General features: G+C 30.5%; 2 protein-coding genes across 2 annotated transcripts; one reads left to right on the top strand and one right to left on the bottom strand.

The window, feature by feature from the left end:
* The first annotated feature begins 455 nt into the window (after positions 1–455).
* On the top strand, positions 456–6794 carry LOC102579304 (sister chromatid cohesion 1 protein 3). The gene is made up of 14 exons (XM_006366435.2): positions 456–778; positions 2851–3112; positions 3186–3232; positions 3324–3373; positions 3467–3534; positions 3615–3988; positions 4088–4199; positions 4283–4419; positions 4495–5006; positions 5301–5340; positions 5509–5581; positions 5656–5788; positions 6093–6202; positions 6718–6794. Exons 1-13 carry the CDS (start codon positions 655–657, stop codon positions 6186–6188), a joined length of 2028 nt encoding a protein of 675 aa, XP_006366497.1. The 5' UTR covers positions 456–654; the 3' UTR covers positions 6189–6202; positions 6718–6794.
* A 50-nt stretch (positions 6795–6844) lies between these two features.
* On the bottom strand, positions 6845–8165 carry LOC102578973 (probable glutathione S-transferase). Its single transcript, XM_006366434.2, has 2 exons — positions 7792–8165; positions 6845–7336 (listed from the first exon to the last, which is right to left on the bottom strand). Exons 1-2 carry the CDS (start codon positions 8104–8106, stop codon positions 6977–6979), a joined length of 675 nt encoding a protein of 224 aa, XP_006366496.1. The 5' UTR covers positions 8107–8165; the 3' UTR covers positions 6845–6976.
* Positions 8166–20459: the final 12294 nt, after the last annotated feature.

Genomic DNA, 20459 nt, shown 5'->3' with positions numbered 1-20459 from the left:
ATTTACATATTTACGGGTTGTAGTTATAGGTTTGTATAATTTGCAGGCGGGTTTGTATAATTCGCGAGCGAGTTTGCATAATTTGCGGGCACGTTTTTTTAATTGAGTTATTTTTGTATAAACTCGAAATAACAAATTTATACAAATACAAACATCTGAACTTTAAACAGTTATACAAATTATATTATATAAAAGTAATAGAAATTGTATTATACAAATTTCGAATTATACAAACTTCAAACCCAGCCCATGTATCTATTACCGAATACTAGTTGCGAGTGATGATAAACTAGAGTTATAATGACTAATTAACTAGTATAGGTTTGCATAACCGTACAATTCTCCCTAATTAAAACGGTGTCGTTTAACTAACGCGAATTAAACAGAAGTGGCGTCTGCGTAAATAACCAAAACCAGTCAGCCCTTTTAAGGAAACACAAAAGCGTTAAGTTATTTTCTTGCCGCATTGGCGCCACTTTCTCCCGCGGTTTCTGTCTTAGAACCTCAAAATTTCCGAACATAAAACCCCAATTAACTATACACACAGAACTGAGCCGAAGAGAATTAGGTCATCGGAGAATCCTCTGAACTGAAAAGGGTTGCCGCCGTTCGCCGCCAATTGCCGTTCTTGGTTGCTAATTTGTTGACGGAGAAATGTTTTATTCGCACACATTCTTGGCTCGAAAGGGTCCATTAGGGACTGTATGGTGCGCTGCACACTTGCAACACAAGTTGAAGAAGCCTCATTATACTTCTACTAACATTCCATCTACTGTTGGTATGTTTTCTAATGTCTTTAATTTTTCTTGAAAAAAATTGCTCCTTTTTATTTGCCCCATTGCCAAGATTTATCTTTTCTTTTAATGGATTGCTTTTTTGTTTTGTTTTGTTTATTTCTTGAGATTTTCGAGAAAAGAGAAAAAAATTGATTTTCCTAATTTCTCTTGGTTGATATACGATTCTTGTTTTGCTGATAACAGTTGGGGATTTCGTGAGATAAATATTTGCTCTTGTGAATCTTTTAATTCAGCGTGGAAGTTTTTATTTGAACGCATGAATACTCGTACTTCAAGGTTTTCTCTCTGTTTTAGTAAGGCTAGTTGAAGGGTTAGATTGAAATGTGTTTTTTTAAGTTTATAATTCAAGTCATTGTTGCTGAGTGTTGATTGAATGTAATTTTATGTTTCTAATGTTATTTTTGTTGCTTGAGAATTAGTTTATTATTCAGTTCTTGTTTTGCTGATATCAATTAGGATCTTTCTGTGAGATAAAGATTTATTCTTTTACATTAAAGATTGCATTTTTTATTTAAGTATTGGGATTTGGTTTGATACAGAGGTTTCTGTCATTTGCAAAGATGAATTGATTTCTAATTTAGTGGAGATTTTTTCTTCTGTTCTAGTCGTGATAGTTGAACTCTTGGACTAGTCTGTGCTTATGTACAATGTATTGTCACCTGTGTTGTTAGTTATTCATTGATCATTTTAAGAGGTCAAAATGAGTATTTTCATTTTGATCTTGAATTTTAAGTGGTAAAATTGTCTATGAAGAGTAATATGCATGTTCCATACATATGATAATGGTTGAATAGCGGGAAGGAGGATATGATGGGCTGTTTTTTAGCTGTGAAAAAAATTACTAATATATTTAGAGGAGACTGGACTACTTTAACTCTAAGCATAAAAGATTGGAACATGAACTTAGACACTATATCAACTCTTAAGTTCTTAGGTAAGCAGGAGAGAACAGATGTGTTCATCACACAAATAAAATAAGGTTCATTGGAATCTTTTGTATGATAAATGTGAACTCTGGATCTTTCTCTTGAAAGAGATTAAAGATTTGAAGTTTAGATGATTCTATCCATGATTTTTATTTGGGAAAAGGATCAAATTTGCATCTAAATTATTTGAAATGTAACTGTGTTCTTTGTTTTGCTTTGGACACAAAAATACCCTTATCAATAATCGAATAGCTCAAAAATTGCCCCGTTTCCATTTATCGATAAGTGATAGAATTTAACAAAGATAAGATGGCATTTATAGGGGAAGCTTTCAGGGGGTAATGGAAAAGGGTTGGACAAGTTAAGTAAATAAGTATGTTCTTAGAATTTGGACATAATGCAAACAACAATACCAATCATAACAACAATTTTTTGGTTGATATTGACTGAACTATAGCGAAAGAAAGACAAAATTGTCCCATTTCAATAAGTTTAGGGCTAAAATTAACCCTTTTGCATTTGAGCTAAAGCAATAGTTAGAGGGAGGATATTTTTGAGCTACTTGGCTAACTATGAGGACATTTTTTAGCTACTTGATTGACGATAAGGGTATTTTTCTGCCAAATCTAATGGAGGGCAAAGATATCCCATTTTGAATTATTTAGGGGAAAAATTAGATTTTTTAAAATTTTTATTATGTCATAGTATTTAGGAATGTTGTAGATTTATCTTATGCTGGACACTAAATCTTGCACATATGTAACCTTAAACTTTCAATGGTACAAATGTTGCTTTTTTTTCTGGTATATGCCAAATGTATTTTGTTTTGATTAGTTAGTCTTTGATGCTTTCTTGGGTACTCAGTGGAACTAACAAGGTGTGTATAAATTAGCCAGACAACACGGTCATAAAGAAGTCTTGCTGAAGTTGATATCTTTTTAATTAAATACAAAGCTTTTTCCCCACTGATGTTGCTAGGTTTGGACTTAAGCATGATGTCATAAAAGCCAGAAAGGATGTATAAGTTGCTCTACACAAGAACATAGCAGTAGCTTTAATATGCATATGATATTTTTTTATGTCTTTGCTCATGATACTGTTCCTTATTTTTTGAAATCTATTTGTAGAGCGCATCATGACTCCTGAAGTACCTATTGCACTGCGAACGTCTGGCCACCTTCTACTTGGAGTTGTTCGGATATACTCGAAGCAGGTTGAATACTTTTCTGAGGACTGCAAAACATTACTAATGGGAGTTATAAAGGCCTTCTCGTCCACAAATGTCAATCTCCCAGAAGATGCCACTCATGCACCATACAGCTCCATCACTTTACCAGAAACGTTTGAACTTGATGCCATAGTTTTTGATGAAGATTTTGACCTGAACAGGTAATTTTCTTTAGTACTTTTTTAGTTGTCATCTAGAATCTGTAGTTAGTTACACGTGCATTTGGAATTTCAGGATTAAGGATACTCATGTTAAAAGTTATGAAGAGATAACTTTGGAAGGTGTGTATCGTGTTTATTTTAATTCTTCTTTTGTATCTTTTTCTGTTTCATTTTCAATTGAACTTTCATTTCTGAATTTTTCTTTGTATAGATCAAATTGTATCGCATGAAGATCAGTATGTTGCTATTTTCATTGATGAGGTGGGTAAATCTTTTGCTTCATAATTAGCAGGGAAGTTTAGATTTATTCACGTAAGTTGCAACACTAGTTTGACAAAGAGTTTGTTTTTACAGGACATAGTGAAGAGTTTGTCAAAATCAGGTGAAGTTTCTGGATTAGGTGCCATGCCTATGGAGATAGAGTACGCATATTATTGATTATAGATGTGGATTGTTTTTGTTTATTGCCATGTTTGTAATAGACATTTCTTTAATGATGCAGTTCTGATCCTTCAAATCCAGATGAAACTGGTGCTCAACCCCAACATTCTTCCCCTAAGAATCAGGAAGGACTAAATAAAAGAACTGTTTGTGATGACATCCCTCAAGATATTCCAGATATTGAACTCATGCGTGACGCTGTCCATGATCACAGTTTTGAGAATGTTCCCTTGTGGTCAGACCGAGGGAATGATGTGATGGAACCAGATAGAGTTCTGGAGGAACAGATCATGAGAGACAAGGAAACTGCAAGCCCAGTTGTGAAAGAGATATTGGCCCCCGGAGGACATTCAATCCCATCTCAACAACGACAAGAACCACCGTCAACTACTTCAGCGGAGGCTCATGAATTTGCTGATCCACAGATATCATTTGGTGGGTGCTGGCATGCAGGGTTCTTATTCTTAAACTGAAATTACATATTTGCCATATTGATATTCTAACATGAAACTTCTTCTTTTCTTGGATATTCAGGGCATCAGTCACCTGATTTAGCACTTCTTTCAACACCTCCTCTCGAGGCGCCAAAAATAAGAAGAAAGCGAAAGCTACTCATCTATGATAAGGACATTGTATTGCCAAATAAGTATGTTAATGTTTTATCATCATTAACTATATATTTTCTTCAACCATTGGTATTTTGACAATGTATCATGTTCAACTCTACAGTGAGATGAAAAGGAGACTAAAGGGCATCGGTATAAAACCACGCGAAAAGAAGAAGGTTCCTTGTTCTTCTTTGGACATCTGGAAACAAAACCAGAGACTAAGAAAGGATGGAATTTTCTTTGAACCTATAATAACTGGTGGGTGTCTCACAGTCATTATCTAATGAGTCTATTGTTCTTCGCCTAAAAATTCAGCTTCCTGTTAATCTGTAGGATTATGCTATGATCTTTGCAATATCTACAAGAAAGACTTCATTTCAGCAAAAGTCAAGATGGCTTCCTCACAGGAGAATCATGCAGAACCCAGCAATAACCAAGCCCCTCCATCTGAGAATGATCTTCCGGTGGAAATTGAAAGATTACGTGATAACCAAGACCTTGCAAGCACCAATTTGCTGTCTGAGATTTTGCCTTCACCAAATAGGCCCATTTCCTCTCCACAGATGTCTATGCCTTCCCCAAGTAGGCTCATTTCTTCTCCACTGATGTCCATGCCTTCCACAAGCAGAAGAGATGACTTCAGTCCTGCTACTACAACTTTTGGGACAGAATCTAGTCAGATAGGAAGAACCATGGATAGTGGGGTGCAGCCCACGCCTGACCCAGCAGCATCTACTGGGCATGTTGGTTCTGATATGGAGACCCCTTCAACATGGTTTGGAGAAGGACTAGGTGTGGAGGATACTGTTCTATCTGATATTCCTGAGTTTGATAATTCTGCTGGGGTATGTTCGATCATGGTCACTTTCTATTAAATTGTGAATCTACTTTGATAATTATCTTGATAACTTTTTCAACAGCTTTGTATCATCCATAGTAGTCTCATTGACCCTTTAACACATCTTTAATCAATTTTAGACTAAGATTTGTAAAGGGCTTATATTTTGACGTTCTTACGGTTATTCTCATTCAATGCTTCATTACCTAGTGCACTGCTATGGTCAACTTGTCACCCTATATGACTATTCAACTAGTTCTTCCTTGCTTTGCATCTGATAAATCACTAAATGCCAATGCAGGATCTAAGTTTTCTAGAACAAGATGACGAAACTCCTATTGGTACGCTAAGAACCTCTTCTTTTTTTTCCTTTTAGTTTTGAGGGTTTGCATTAATTTGGATAGTGTTGGTCAATTTTATGTACTACTGTCTGCAGCATGGTATTTCTGTATATCTTTTTTAATGATGTAACATATGCCTGAAGCTTATATATCCATATGCTATACCAGGACTTCGAGGAACTCCTTTATCAAGTAAGCAAAAGGGAACGCCAGAGTTTGACACATTATCTGCTAGAACAAGGTAACACTCCATCAACATTCTTCTCATAATATATATTTACTTTGCAGGATAGTCTTTTAACTCTATGATTGCAGAGCTGTGGCTCAATATTTGAAGGGGCAGTCACCAGTAACCCCCATCTCAGAAGAGACTGGAGATATCAGCTTAAATGCAATTTTAGAAGGCAAAAAGAAAAGAATATGTGCCCGAATGTTTTATGAGACTCTGGTAAGTCCTTACAATATTTTCATGATTAATTGCTCTTACTTGGGGATGCACGTCAATTTTCAAATATTGGGAGCCTAGAGGTCTTCTGATATTCGTATAGCTTGTAGTACTAATATCATTTTTTCATTTTGAACTCTTTGTGGGTGTTTGAATTGTGTCAAGAAAAGGTGTATATATAAGTTTCTCTGTTTAGTTGTCTACGGTATGCTTTATTGCTTAATCAATCATATTTGGTATAATGTGTATCGTTTTAGGAGTTATTTCATAAGATCCTTACTGTCATCCTTCTGGAAATTGAATACAGGTGTTGGAGAATTGTGGACTTGTACGTGCGAATCAACATGAACCTTATGGTGATATAACTCTGAAAGTGACTTCCAAACTGACGGAGAAATTGTAGATCTACATATAGAGGTATAATTTGTCCTAGTTTTGACTTCACCCTTTCTTCTGCTTAAACAAATTAAAGACAGTTGTCTTATTAGCTTAGTTTTGACCTGTCAATGCAAAAAAGTTTAAGAGGTAGATTTATCCCAAAGCTTCAGTTAATAAAAAACCAATGCTTTTCATATAGATAGAGACTTGATTCTTTTACTCATTTCATAGTGGGAAGAGTTGCAGGAAATCGTTCGATAGCACCTTTTCCTATTTATTTCTCAATGATATCTGAAGATCAAGACTCCAATAGCCTTGTTATGCCTCTAAAGCAGCAGTCGTGTGCACGCACACACATACATGTATTATAGAATATTGCTTTGTTGACACATCAAGGTGTGATTTTCCTTCTGTAAAATGCAGTTAAATTACTGTGCAGCAATGCAGAAGTTAAAACTTTTTTGGATTGTATTTTGAATAAGCTCTTCTATTTGGTGTCTTTAGCACAAATATTTCTATGGTTATTTTCCTAACAAATCTCAATGTGATTGCAGTTAAAACATTGTACAGAGATGCAGCGCTCATGAAGACGTATAATCCTGGCAGGCATTTTGTCTAAATTATTATGCATTACTAAGTGATCAAGTTATACAGAACAAGGTGGAAGTGGCATCCGTGATGAATATAATAATCGCAAAATGTTCATCATTGTACAAAGATTGTCCTGCTTATTGTGCATTTGAGCTGCTCAAACTCTCTTTTTGTATAGTAATAACAAAATGTTCAACATACTTTATTTTTAATGACATAAATTCAGCTGGATACCTTTTGAGTTGCTGCTGCAAATTGAGCTTTGTATAAAGGCACTAACACTTCTCTAGTAGGAAGATTTTCCTTGACAATTCTACTGCTTAAGAACTCATCAATCCATTTGCTTAACTTGGGAAACTTTTGTTCAGTCAATAGTTCCATCCCTATTGCTTCTTGAATTGCTCCAAACCAGAGAGCTATGTAACTGGCAACGATGTCGATGAATCCAAGGTTGTCTCCTCCAAAGAATTTCTTGTTTTGAAGCTCATTGTCAAAATATTTTAGGACTTCTAAAGTTTCATCACAACCTTTCTCCTTTTCTTCTCCTTTGCCATAACAAACTTTGTACATTGCACCCATTAACTGATGACACATTTTTGTTAGTAGACAATAACATAAATTAAATGTAAAACACTTGTACTCTTTTTTAAAATCTAAATCAAACTCAAGTTCAAACTTCATAGTATAGTAGTAATATAGTTGTGTGTTTGGTAGGAAGGGAAAAAGTTCCCCATGGGAAAATATTTTTTGAAAAATAATTGATTTTCTTATCTTTCTAAAAAATTAGGGGCAAGGGAAGTGGAAAATGAGGGGGGATTATAGGGTGAGGAATTGAACCAATGACGAAAGTTGTTTTTCTTACTCTTATTAAGGATGTCATTTTACTGATTCTTAAAGAACTTGCCTTTTTTGGCTAATCAAATATGAAAAAATCGAAAAATATTATACATAGCCTAATTGACTCTGCAACGAATTCAGATTAGTTGGTTAGATAGGAAAAAAATAAATACAAGTAAGTGGGAAAAATATATATGTACCTTTTCATCAATTAACTTAGCCAAGAAACGAGCCATGGATCTTTGATATGGATTTTTAGGCAAGAGAGGAATAGTATTACTTTCCCAAGTATCATCAATATATTCAAGAATTATTATTGATTCACATATTGGCTTCCCATTATGCACAAGAACTGGAACTTGTTTATAAATTGGATTATATTTTACAAGTTCATCACTCTTATTGGATCTATCTTCTTCAATATATTCATATTTGACCCCCTTCAATTTCAAGGCTAATTCAACTCTTTTATTAAATGGCCCTGCAAAAATACCATGAACGTTCACCTCTCCCATATTTGTATCATAAATTTAACTTTTTTTTTCTTGGAGAATTTTTTGGGGAAAGAATACTTTACTCTTTATATATAAAGGGAGCAATAATTTCACTATTTAGTAGAGAAGTTAAAATTATGGACTTTTGTTTAAGGATATGACTTAAGCACTTACATCATGTCAGTCCACTAATTTAGGAGAATCGAACTTTTACAAACGAGGTGAAAATTCAAATAGCTAATCAACTGAGCTATTATGATTGTCCACACAATTCATGAGTCATAATGTTTAAGAATTGAATAAGTTTATACATCTCTTTAAATGTATCTTATGAAAAATTACGAATTTTGATAGTCAATCCCGACTTATTTTGAAATAAGGTGCAGTATACTTATAAATGCTTCAGAAGTGCAGGTATATTTTAGAAAGCCATTAGAGGTAATTCTTTTTTTTTTTGCTGAACATTAGAGGTAATTCTAGAATGTCCTTAATTATGATTTATTTATTAAAATATGGCTGCTACAAAGTATTACCATCATTTTGAGAGGACTAGTCATCATGGGATATGGGTCCAATTTAAAAGTATTTTATAATGTATTCATTACGTCTAGGAAAGAAAAAGCTTAGCGATAGAGAAGTTAATTGGACTAAAGAATTAATGCATAATGCATAATGCATAATATGACCCTTAATTTGGCCTCAGATTATAACTATGACTTTTAATTTTGGACGTGCATAAATAGACATTTAAATTTATATAAAATTGAATAAATAAACATACGTGTCCTACGTATAAAATTTTGTATCTTGTAAAAAATAAATAAATCTATTTAATTCAGTAAATTTATGCCTCTACAAAACAAATATATAAATTACGTACGTGAGAATTTATGAAGATTATAAAAAAAACTTAAAAAAATCTAATTCCTTCATATTTTTCTACCAAACAAAATTCAATGATTTTTTTTTTGTGTGTGCAATTGTTACCTGAGAGTTTTTGAAACTCATATGTAAATTATTTGAAGATTTTAAATAATATTTTTCATAAAAGTTTTCAAATAAATTTGTAAGGTTGACAAAAAAATTGGTAAAAAAGAGAAATTTATTATTTAACTTTTGTTTTTAATTTAATAGTTTATTTGTATTCTTTTATTGATATTATATTATATTTTAACTTATCATACAATTAAACACCAATATATATTCTTATCTCATCCCAAATTCATGAAGCACAAGTAATAATTAATTAAATTGCCTATTTTAATTCAATAGTACACATATTATATGAGATTAATATGTTGATAAATAAAGATCAGAATTTAACTTTCTAATATAAATATTATCCACTTTCAATTTATTTTTTTTCCAAAAAAAGATATTAGAAGTATGGATTTCAAAGTACACAATTAATCATATTTTAATAGTTAATTGACCTCTAATATTATTAATCCCTTATATAATATATGATTAATTGATGTAAGTTGACATTTATGAGTGATTTATATCAATAATTTTTTAATATATGTTTTTATAAGTATTTAAATTGATGACAACATTATAGTAAGTTTTAAAAAGCTATTCTTCATAGCATAAGAAAATAAAAAGTTATGTATGAATGTTTCCAACAATTCTCAAAGGTGTCTGGACTAATAGCTAATCAGGCTAAGAGTTGTGTTTATTTTGGAGGAGTATAAGAGGAAATACAACAAAAAATATTGCAGCACACAGGTTTTAGTAAAGGAGATCTGCCATTTAGATATCTTGGGGTGCCTTTGAATTCCAAGAAGCTATTCAATCCATAAGTCAATGCCAACCCCTCATAGACAAGATAATGGGTAGAATCACTACATGGACAACTAAATTTCTATCCTATGCAGGAAGACTTCAGTTGGTGAATAGTGTCCTCTCCGCCATGCAAGGAGTTTGGTCACAAATATTCTTAATGCCTAAGAAAGTCCTAAAAAAAATAGAATCCATGTGCAAGAGGTTTCTATGGAATGGAGACAAATAAGGTAAAGGGAAAGCACTCATTGCCTGGGAGACATTGTGTTGGCCAAAAGCTGCTGGAGGGCCTAACATCACAGACATGTATATATGTATGGAACAAAGCAACTATTCTAAAGCATTTATGGAATCTCTGCAAGAAAAATGATAAGTTATGGATTGTATGGGTTCATACCTTTTATCTGAAAGGTAGGGATCCATGGGGGGTTGATATCAAGCAATCATCATGGATGGTGAAGAAAATATTGAAAGCAGGACAATGGTTAATAGAAAGGTGCTTGCAGGTAACTGAGATCATGGAGGTAACAAACTTCAGCATTAAGAAAATGTATCAGGTACTAAAAGGGGAGTACAACAAGGTACCATGGAGGAGATTGACCTGCAACAATCTTGGTAGTCCTAAATGGGTGTTTACACTATATGTGGCTATACAAAGACGATTGTATACCAAGGACAGACTAAGTAATTGGAAAATTATAGAGGATGATGTATGTGCATTATGCAAAGCAGAAGTTGAGACACATCAACATTTGTTTTTCTCTTGTAACTTCTCAAAACAAATTTGGCACAAGATGCTCAACTGGCAACTCATTACAAGAGGTTGTGAAGGTTGGAATGAAGAACTGGAATGGGCCATAGGGTATGCTAAAAGGAAGTCTATTGTGGTAGATGTTTATAGAATGGCATTGGCAGCAACAATATATTACATATGGCAGGAGAGGAACCTCAGAATTTTCCAACAAAAGGAAAGGACCACAGGCAGGATCAGTAGATTAATAACACAAGAGATCCATCATAGAGCTAGTATGATTCCTAGATTAACAGGGTATATGCAGAATCTTAAATTTTACCCCTAACTTAGATTATAATTAGTTTGTTTTGAGTTTTAGTAGGACTCTGAGAATGGAACATGTCCATATCTAGAATTCTAATCTTGTACAAATTGACATATCTGGTAATAAAGTTACAGTTACCAAAAAATAAATAAAAAGTTAATTATGATAAAAGATTCTTATGTATGAAATTTCTTCTCAATAAACTAATAATAGATATTTTAAAAAAAATAGTAAGATCATTATTTTAGTTAAATGAATTTGATGAATTAAATAAATCTATTATTTAAAATAAAAGGCTTCAATGATATGACATGCCAACTAGGAGAGGGTGAGACTTTTAAAATGTTAAGTATATTTGAAGGAAAATAGTGATAGTTGAGTGATATTTTGATCCTAAATGAAACATAAAATGATATTTTAAGCCAATTCCCTAAACTTGGGTGACCATTTAGGAAATTGACTCATTTTTATTCAGAAGTTTATCAGACTAAAAACGTGCATTTTATATCGTTTAATAGTCTGGTTTTAGAAACTACTAACTAGTGATCATGTTGGGTGATATATCCGTCAATGCAACATGATATTTATTTTGCATACCAAAAGTACTCCAAGACTTTAATCAGTGGGAATTAATGTTGATCATAAGTTTGGGTGGATTAATAACTTAGGAGTCGTTTGGTTTGAATTCAAGTTATGATGGAATAAGTTATGATGGGATAAGTTATGATGAGATTAATTATGATGGGATAAGTTATGATGGGATTAGTTATGATGAGATAAGTTATACTAAGATTATTTTTTATTGAGTGTTTTGTTTGTTGTATTCAAAATAATAAATCTTAAGAACAATATATAAGTTTACTAAAATACCCTTCATAGATGTGAAAGTAATGTATAAAAAGTGTTTAAAGGGACATTTTTGTCATTTAGTCATTTTATCCTGGGATAAGTTATCCCGGGATTACTATACCACCCATGGGAAGGGATAACTTATCCGGTACTAATTATTAATCGCAGGATAAGTTATTCCAAACTTCCCAACCAAACACTAAATTAAGTGCCACAAAATAATTATCCCAAGACTATTTGTACCTATCCTTCACACCAAACGACCCCTTACTTATTTTATTAAGTCAGTATATTTTGATCCATTTAATTCAGTCCATTTAATAATTAAGCTGATAAGTAATTTAAGATTGACCATGTGAAAATTATCTAAATAGTTTTAAAAAGAGAATTTTTATTTGATTTACTATATATATAGTCATAATATAAGGAACAACGTTTTATTAGGTAAACAAATAAATTATAAAAAAATAAATAAAAATATTAAAACTTAATAAAAATTAAATAAGTTGGATTATGACCCATTTTAAATTTATTTCATCCCAAATAACTTTCGAATAAGCCAATAATTAATCTACTTATTTATTAATTCAATCATCACATGCCACCTAACCTAGACCACTATGCAAGACTAATTGTAAAAAACTATATTGAGATATAATATTTTTAATTCATGAGGAGAAAATGCAGCAGAGAAAAAGCATCAGAGGGCTGATAGAGATTGATAAAGAAAAATGAACCTCATCATGCATCTTCTTCTTATTATTATATTTACTTGGTCAACAAGAAAATAAAAGCCACATAATTAACTGTACATTTTAAATTAATTCCCTATATATAGTTCTTCTTCTGGTGGTTCTATTTAGCTAACTCTCAATAGAAAAAAAATAGTATATCCTTTATTAGCAAAAAAAATTAAAATCATAAGATATGACATTTTTTTCAGGTTTGTTGAGCTGTTTTAGTAGCAACAGTGTTTCTTCAAGAGTTTGTGCTGATGCAAACAAGTTAGAATCATCAGTTGAAAAAACTAAAAAGAAATCATCATCAAGTGCTCCAATTATTCTTTCTTACTTCCCTATCAACTCACAGATTTCACGATTGTAGTAATAGTCAACTCGATCGAGTTACTTGAATTTATTAGAGTTGTGCAAATGGATGGATCGGATCAGATCGGATATAACTCCTAAGTTGCACTAAGAAGCTGGAATATGCATGTTGAATTTTATATATATATAGAGAGAGATACTAGTATTGGAGGTTAAGGTTGTGAATGATCAATTAGATTTAAATTTAAACTTTTTACATATATATATAGTTGTATGAATCTATGATTTGATTTTATATTTGACCAATTATTGTAGCATGATTAATTTGATAAATTTAAGTGAGTGAATAACTTTTTCTAGCAACTGCAAGGTGTATGATTAATATAATTATGTTGGGCGATATATCCATGCATCCATACTACATAATGTTTATTTGGTATATCAAAAGTACCCAAGACTCATAATCAATGGAATTATTCAAAATTATGTTAATCACTAGTGGTGGTGAAATCAACTGACCTGTTTAAGTTTAGATGGATTGAGAAATGAGAATCAACTTATTTATTAATTTAATTTGCTTAATTCAATTTATTTCAAAATTGAACAGATATGTAATTCAGATTGATCCATGAAATATTTTGTTTAAATATTTTTAAAAAGAGTTTTATTTTATTTGATGTGCTATATATAGTGTGATTATATAAGAGATTTTTTAATTAGATAATCAAATAAATTATAAGAAAACAAAAAAATAAATTTAGTAAACACTGAGTGGTGTGGGTTATGAGTTATGACCTGTTCTAGCCCAATTTAGCCAAAATAATTTATGAGTGAGTCAATAACTACTTATTTATTAACTCAATTCATTTTAATATGCCTAATTCAATTCAGCTCGCACCTATTTTGTTAACAACTTTATTAGTCACTAAACCTTACGATCTAACAATAGAGATAATAATATCTTATGCATCAACTTTAAATTTGGTTCATGTCTCATCACTTGCCACCTAACCTAGACCACTATGCAACATTAATCGTAAAAAAATATGTTAAGATATATTTCATCCGTATAAAAGAAGAATATTTTTTTTTCTTTTTAGTCTATTTTAAAATTAAATGACTTTTTTTTAATTTCTTTTTGTAATACTTTCATTTTAACTTTTCACACGTGAATGTTTAAGATCATAAAATTAAAAAACATTTTGATATATTTGATATGACTTTAAATTAGGACTAATAACTTAATTTTTTTTCTTTATTTTCTAAAATTTTATGTCAAATCAAACTAGATCATTTTTTAAAATAACCAAATAATTAATTTCAACCTTAAAGAGCACGAGATTAATCAATTGGTCAAAGATGGCGCTTAAAAAATTCAACAAAAAAACAATTGGAGGTGATTCTCCTTGCCAAACAAGAAAATAGACCTGTGCAACTTCCGTATGATCTTTTTTTTCATCTCCCTTTATATAATTATAAATCTATACTATTTTAAAACGTGGGATAAAATAAAATATCTCATAATTAAGTTTAAAATTAAATTATTATTTCATTTGCTTTAAAATATAAATGAATTAGTGATTTTTTTCAGAGGTACTATATATTTGTTTGCGAGTAAAACATGACAGAAATATTGACAAGATGTTTGCCATTTAAATATCTATTACAAAATTCAAACTATAATCACATTTTAAGAAAAAAAGTTATTAGTAATATATGAATTTGAACCATTATAAATAATGTGGCTTGCGTTTTTTTAAAATTTTATGTCAAGTCAAACTAAAACAAATAAGTTGAAACAAACGGAAAGTATATTACAAATGTAGCCAAAAGTATAAAAAATTTGGGGAGGCAGTAGGAAGCAGCAGAGGGATGATAGAGACTGATAAAGAAAAATGGACCTCATCAATCATGCATCTTTTTTAATTTACTTGGTCAACAAGAAAAGCAAAGCCACACAATTAAGTGTACATTTTAAATTAATTTTCCTATAAATATTTCTTCTTTGGTAGTTCTATTAGCTAACTCTCAATAGAAAAAAAAGAATTATCTATTTTATTAGCAAAAAAAAAAGATTAAAAAAGTTCATAAGATATGACATTTTTTTCAGGTTTGTTGAGCTGTTTTAGTAGCAACAGTGTGTCTTCAAGAGTTTGTGATGATGCAAACAAGTCAGATTCATCAGTTGCAAAGACCAAAAAGAAATCATCATCAACTGCTCCAATTATTCTTTCTTACTTCCCTATTAACTCACAATTTTCGCGCTTGTAGTTATAATAATCAACTCGAGTTGGTTGAATCAATCACGATTAATTAGTACTGTGCAAATAGATGGATTGGGTCGGATTCAACTACTAACTAAGAAGTTGGTATATGAATAATGTTGAGTTTTATATATAGATAAGTTTTGGAGGTTAAGGTTGTAATGATTGTTTGAATTTAGATTTTGATCTTTTATATATATATTCTTGTATTGATATATGATTTGGTTCATATTTTGATCAATTATTGTAGCGCGATTAGTTTAAATGAGTGAGTAACTTTTTCTAACAACTACAAGTATTTAATCAATAAATCATCATGATTATTTTATTCTTCTACTACTATCATAATTGTATAATTTAGTTGTTTGAGAAGAAGTTATCTATCATTACGTTAATCAATATAAATCAAGTTCGTGAAGGATTCACTATTTTTATGATAAGAAGGAATAATTTTAAAAAATAAAAATAATGACACAATTAAGCAAAACGAAGATTTTTTTTTTTTAGAAAAAACATAATATGAGAAGATAATGTTGAAGTAAGGAAATGAAAGATAAATAAAGTCAAAAAAATATATAACTGAAAATGAAAACAAAATTAAAAGTAAAAATAAAGAAGGAATAAAATAAATTAAAAAGAGAAGAAATTAAAATATTTAAACAAATAAGGAAATGAAGTAAAAATGTAACCTGGAAAATACATCAGGTAATTCTCAACAATATCTCAACTCTTGATCTTGACAATTGAAAAGTGTATTACTTTCTCTCCATTATATTTAATTACATGTCGATCAAGTATACTTGACCATATATATATATCGAATTGTGTAACTATATTTAATTACACTCAATTTCAATTATAAGGTGACTTTTCAAACGAATTTTATAAAGATGAAGTTCTAATCATATGCATAAATAAAATAGCTTCAAAGGTGTGGATAAAATTGACATTTTCAAAATTTTAATATTGTTTAGGAAAAATAGCGTCACAAAATCATATCAAATCCACGCAATTTATCTAATCTGTATTGCTCAATTCATTAAGCCCGGGCTATTTAATTTAATATGTTGTAGCTGAACATAATAAAAAAAAATTCTATTAGGTACTAAAACTTTATAATAGTTGTCCTTTTAAAAAAAAATTGATTCTTAAAAGTACTTTTTAAAAAGGATTAGTCAAACACAATTTGCTTATGAAAAACACTTTTTAAATGAATTAGTCAAACACAAATTATTTTTTTCAAGCTTCTAAAAATAAACTGTTTTTAGCAGTAATGTCAAACTGTCACTAGGATATAAAATGATGAGATAAATAATTTTAAAACTGTCTACATACCTCTAACCAAACGCGAAATAAAATAATATGCATTTTATTTTTGAAATTATTATAACTTAATTATAACTTATACCTCACTGACTCACGCCTTATTTTAAAAAATTCCACTTCCCGAGTCAATTTTGCTATAATTAACCAACAACTTAATTAATAAGTTAGTAGAATAATTCATGAGAAAGACAAGTTAAAATTCAAAATTGATGGAAGGTAGGTGTAGAGAGTTGAAAACACATGGATTATATTGTTTAATTTACTTGGTCACCAAGCTTATCAAACAAGCTAAGCCATGCACCTTTTCCCTAATATAAATACTTGTTGTATGGTTTATAATATACTCATTAGTAAACAAAAACACTCATAATATGGCTTTCTTTTCAGGTTTGTTCAGTTGTTTCATGACTAGCACTAGAGTTTGTGATGATGCAAACAAGTTAAAATCATCAACTGCAAACACCAAAAAGAAATCATCATCAAAAGCTCCAATTCCTGTTTCTTACTTCCCTATCAACTCACAAATTTCGCGCTTGTAGTATCAATAACTTCTTACGCTAGCCTATCAGGTCATTCAAATAATATCTGCAGGTTCAATTTCACGAAGAATATATCATACATGGAGATCCAAGTTGTTCGGATTTATAGTAACTATAACTAGTTAGCTCTCTGGAGCAACAAATTGGGTCTATCTATGATTCTCATTTGATTCTAGTGCTAGTTGTGTAGAGAAAGGGGGAATTAATTTTACTTTTACATATTTTTGTATTATTTGATTTAATAAATTTGAGTGATATAATTAATTTATTTTTAAAGAGCTTTAGAGTACCATTTGATGAATTTTAATACATGAAATACACAAATATAAGCTTAACTAAGATTATTATTCCGAGAAAATACGGAACACAAGCTATAAAGTATCATTTATTATTATAATCTTTTTTTAAAGAAAGAAATCCCTTTACCCTGACCCAATTTCACTCCATTTTATATTACTTGGCCTTTATACTTAGAAAAATGTTTAATTACTTATTCCGTTGTTCGATTTAGAGAATTGAGAGAGTTTCATTATATTTTTCCACTTTTAATTTTGATATTAAATAATTACATAAAGTAGTATTATAGTAATTAAATTTAAAGTTTGAAAGTAACATTAAGAAGATTAATTTATAAAATATACACATAAATAAAACTTTTTTAAAAATAAGTCATGTTAACATAAGTCAAGTACTATAAAAACGTGAGAGTGTTTAGATTTAAGTAAGAAGGGAGAGGACCATAGGGGGAGGGGGAGGATGATGATTTGGGATATGAATTATGAAGTTTTTTTTCTTTTTAGTCAATAATATTCCTTGAAAAATACAAATTAATAAACAATGAAGCGTGAGTGAGCCGATGTAAAGTTTGCACAATTACATAAAATTTAAAGGTAATAAAAAAAGAAAAGTTTATTGACTATTGATTACTTGCAAAATTGTACACAAACTCCTACGTTATAGAAGGTGCTAAAAATAAATTACATAGTTAATTTTAATTATAATCACATGATATGATTATCTCTAAACTACAAATATATAACCTGTTGAAGTGTGTTTAATTTATTATTTCATTTCAAAAGTCATTTTAATGAGTTGATACAAATATATATCCCTTTCTTTATGTTAATGTTTATGCATCATTCCATGATTTTTTTTTACTCTTGTTCTACTTTGGGGGGGGGGGGGGGAATATGATATATTTTAAGCATATATATCAAGCTTAATCTGTTTGACTCCTTTATTTTCGATTTCAAGAATAAATATTAATCAACATGAATCCCGCATATGGGACAAGTCCACATTTCATCCATCTCACTATGACTAATTAGAATGACTTGGAGTGAAAATGGATATACTAATAAAATTGTTGTATGACAAAAGCAACAATCCAATTCAAATTGCAGTAAATCCTTTTTTTTTTCACAAGAGAATAAAACATATTGACATAGATTATTACTTTTGGAGAAAGGATTAATCAAAAATATATCGGAGACTGAACATGTGCTTAGGATAAACTTACAAATTTACATAGTTACAAAAAGTAACTCAACCATTTTCTATTATGTTTTACTGGTGCATTTATAAAATATATAACTTTGCTCTTCAAAAGTTAAGACACTTTTCTCGATTAAGATTTGAATTTTGAGTTTTCTATAAATTTGTATCACTTTATTAGGAGTAACAATTAGATCCCACATATATGTGTGGACCTTATCCTTTGTTTTTTTGGATTTGGGCAATAGGCCCAAATGAGTGTTGTACCTCCTTATTTATTTTAATAAAAAGCCTACATCTTGACTAAAAAAGATTAAAATTGTTATAAAATATTATGGTGTAGATGTTCACTACACTAAAAAAGTTATTATCACTAATTATCTATATTACTTTTCTCTATTATGGATAACCTCCACCTTTATGATCATCATTCTTGTAACCTTACACCTTCATAACCTCCTCCATTATCTTCATGATTAATGCTATGTTTATAACTAACCTTTGGTATGCCTCTATGTAACACTATAAATAGAGGCATAAGAGTTCATATTGTAAACACTTGAATACTTGGAAGAATAAGAAAAACTCTCATCTCTTGTCTCTCTATTTCTATTGCTTTCATTCTATATTACTTGTCGTATTTGGCTTTAATTTTACAACACATTATCAGTACGATTCTTCAATTTTTCAAATGAAGTTTCAACTTGATTTTTTCCCCACCGTAATAAGAAAGGGTAAAGATAAGGTATGCAATTTTTCTAAGTTAGAAAAGTTTAGTTATTGAGTTATGTGTCATATACATATTGATTGGATCATCATTATTGGTTACTTTTGTACCTCTTCATTTTTCATCATCTAAACATTTACTTGTTGAATTGTTAATATATTATTTGTATTAATAAAGTTTGTTTTGTGGCTATTTTAAAATGGTTAGAAAATTATGTTAATCTTCGTAACAACATTGAGAAGGACTGTTAAAATGTTTTAATTTATTTTAACTTGAGACTTTTATATGGTTCCAACATGTTGTTCTAGGGCTGTGTATTGGTCGGTTCGGTTTTGAAATTTATTGGTTTTACTTATCGGTTATTGATTTGTAATCATGCTAAACTGTTATGGAACCATTAAGATATTGGTTTATCGGATTAACTGTTAACAGTTCACACAATTTTCATTGAGAATTACTAATAGACTAATCACTAATTAACAGTACGCAGTAGCCAGTAGTCACTAATGAACTTTTCCTAGTTAGTCCATTACTACATAAAACACTTAATAAAACTCCACATTCACCTGGACAGAGATGTCAATATTTCCCAAACTGGCAAACTCAAAAGGATTCCTCATAACAACCAAGCCAATTTCGATATGAACTATAAAGAGAAATCATTACAACACTACTAACGAAAACCATTAATGATCATGAGATCATTACTAATAAAAACGTTTTCATTGCAAATTGTAGTATTGCAATATTGCAGGCATATCTCACTGACTCACTCATTGCAATGAGAAGATAAAAACAAAGACTTAAAGTAAGGGAACTAATCATTTGAACCTCAATTTAGACACTTAGAGAATAATATTCAATATAATTCATCGGCGTGGGAGCAGTGAATCAATGAGGGATGTCGCAGCTTTGGAATATTATTGTGAAATTTGAGTGTCAACTATAAAGTCTATGTAAGCTTAAAGTGCCTAAGGCCATGTAATTAATTAAACTTCTTATCGGGTTATCGGGGCACCTAATTAGAAATATGGTCAAACTGAGATCCGAATCGATAAGCCGATAAGAAGTTTATAGTAAATCGAGACCCGAACCGTTAAACCATTAACTCGAACCATTGGCCCAATAATCAAATTATTGGTTCGGATTATCGGTTTCGGTTCGGTTTTGAATAGCCTAGTGTTGTTCTAATTAATTAATTTTGTTTATTTTTCTTTTTCCCAATTTCAAATTAGTCAAATCAAATTTAGGTTTTAAAGTTAGTCAAATTGACTCTCGAAATGTGACAA

The sequence above is a fragment of the Solanum tuberosum genome, unplaced genomic scaffold (assembly GCF_000226075.1).
Source record: "Solanum tuberosum cultivar DM 1-3 516 R44 unplaced genomic scaffold, SolTub_3.0 scf00608, whole genome shotgun sequence".
Classification (NCBI taxonomy): domain Eukaryota; kingdom Viridiplantae; phylum Streptophyta; class Magnoliopsida; order Solanales; family Solanaceae; genus Solanum; species Solanum tuberosum.
This window is presented reverse-complemented; position numbering and strand designations above follow the sequence as displayed.

Excerpts from the sequence above, each read along its gene's own strand:
- LOC102578973 (XM_006366434.2), bottom strand. The coding sequence starts at position 8,106 with ATGGGAGAGGTGAACGTTCATGGTATTTTTGCAGGGCCATTTAATAAA. Across the intron at positions 7,337-7,791 it reads CTAAGTTAATTGATGAAAAG|TTAATGGGTGCAATGTACAA; the intron begins GTACATATATAT and ends ATGTGTCATCAG.
- LOC102579304 (XM_006366435.2), top strand. The coding sequence starts at position 655 with ATGTTTTATTCGCACACATTCTTGGCTCGAAAGGGTCCATTAGGGACT. Across the intron at positions 4,200-4,282 it reads GACATTGTATTGCCAAATAA|TGAGATGAAAAGGAGACTAA; the intron begins GTATGTTAATGT and ends TCAACTCTACAG. Across the intron at positions 4,420-4,494 it reads CTTTGAACCTATAATAACTG|GATTATGCTATGATCTTTGC; the intron begins GTGGGTGTCTCA and ends GTTAATCTGTAG.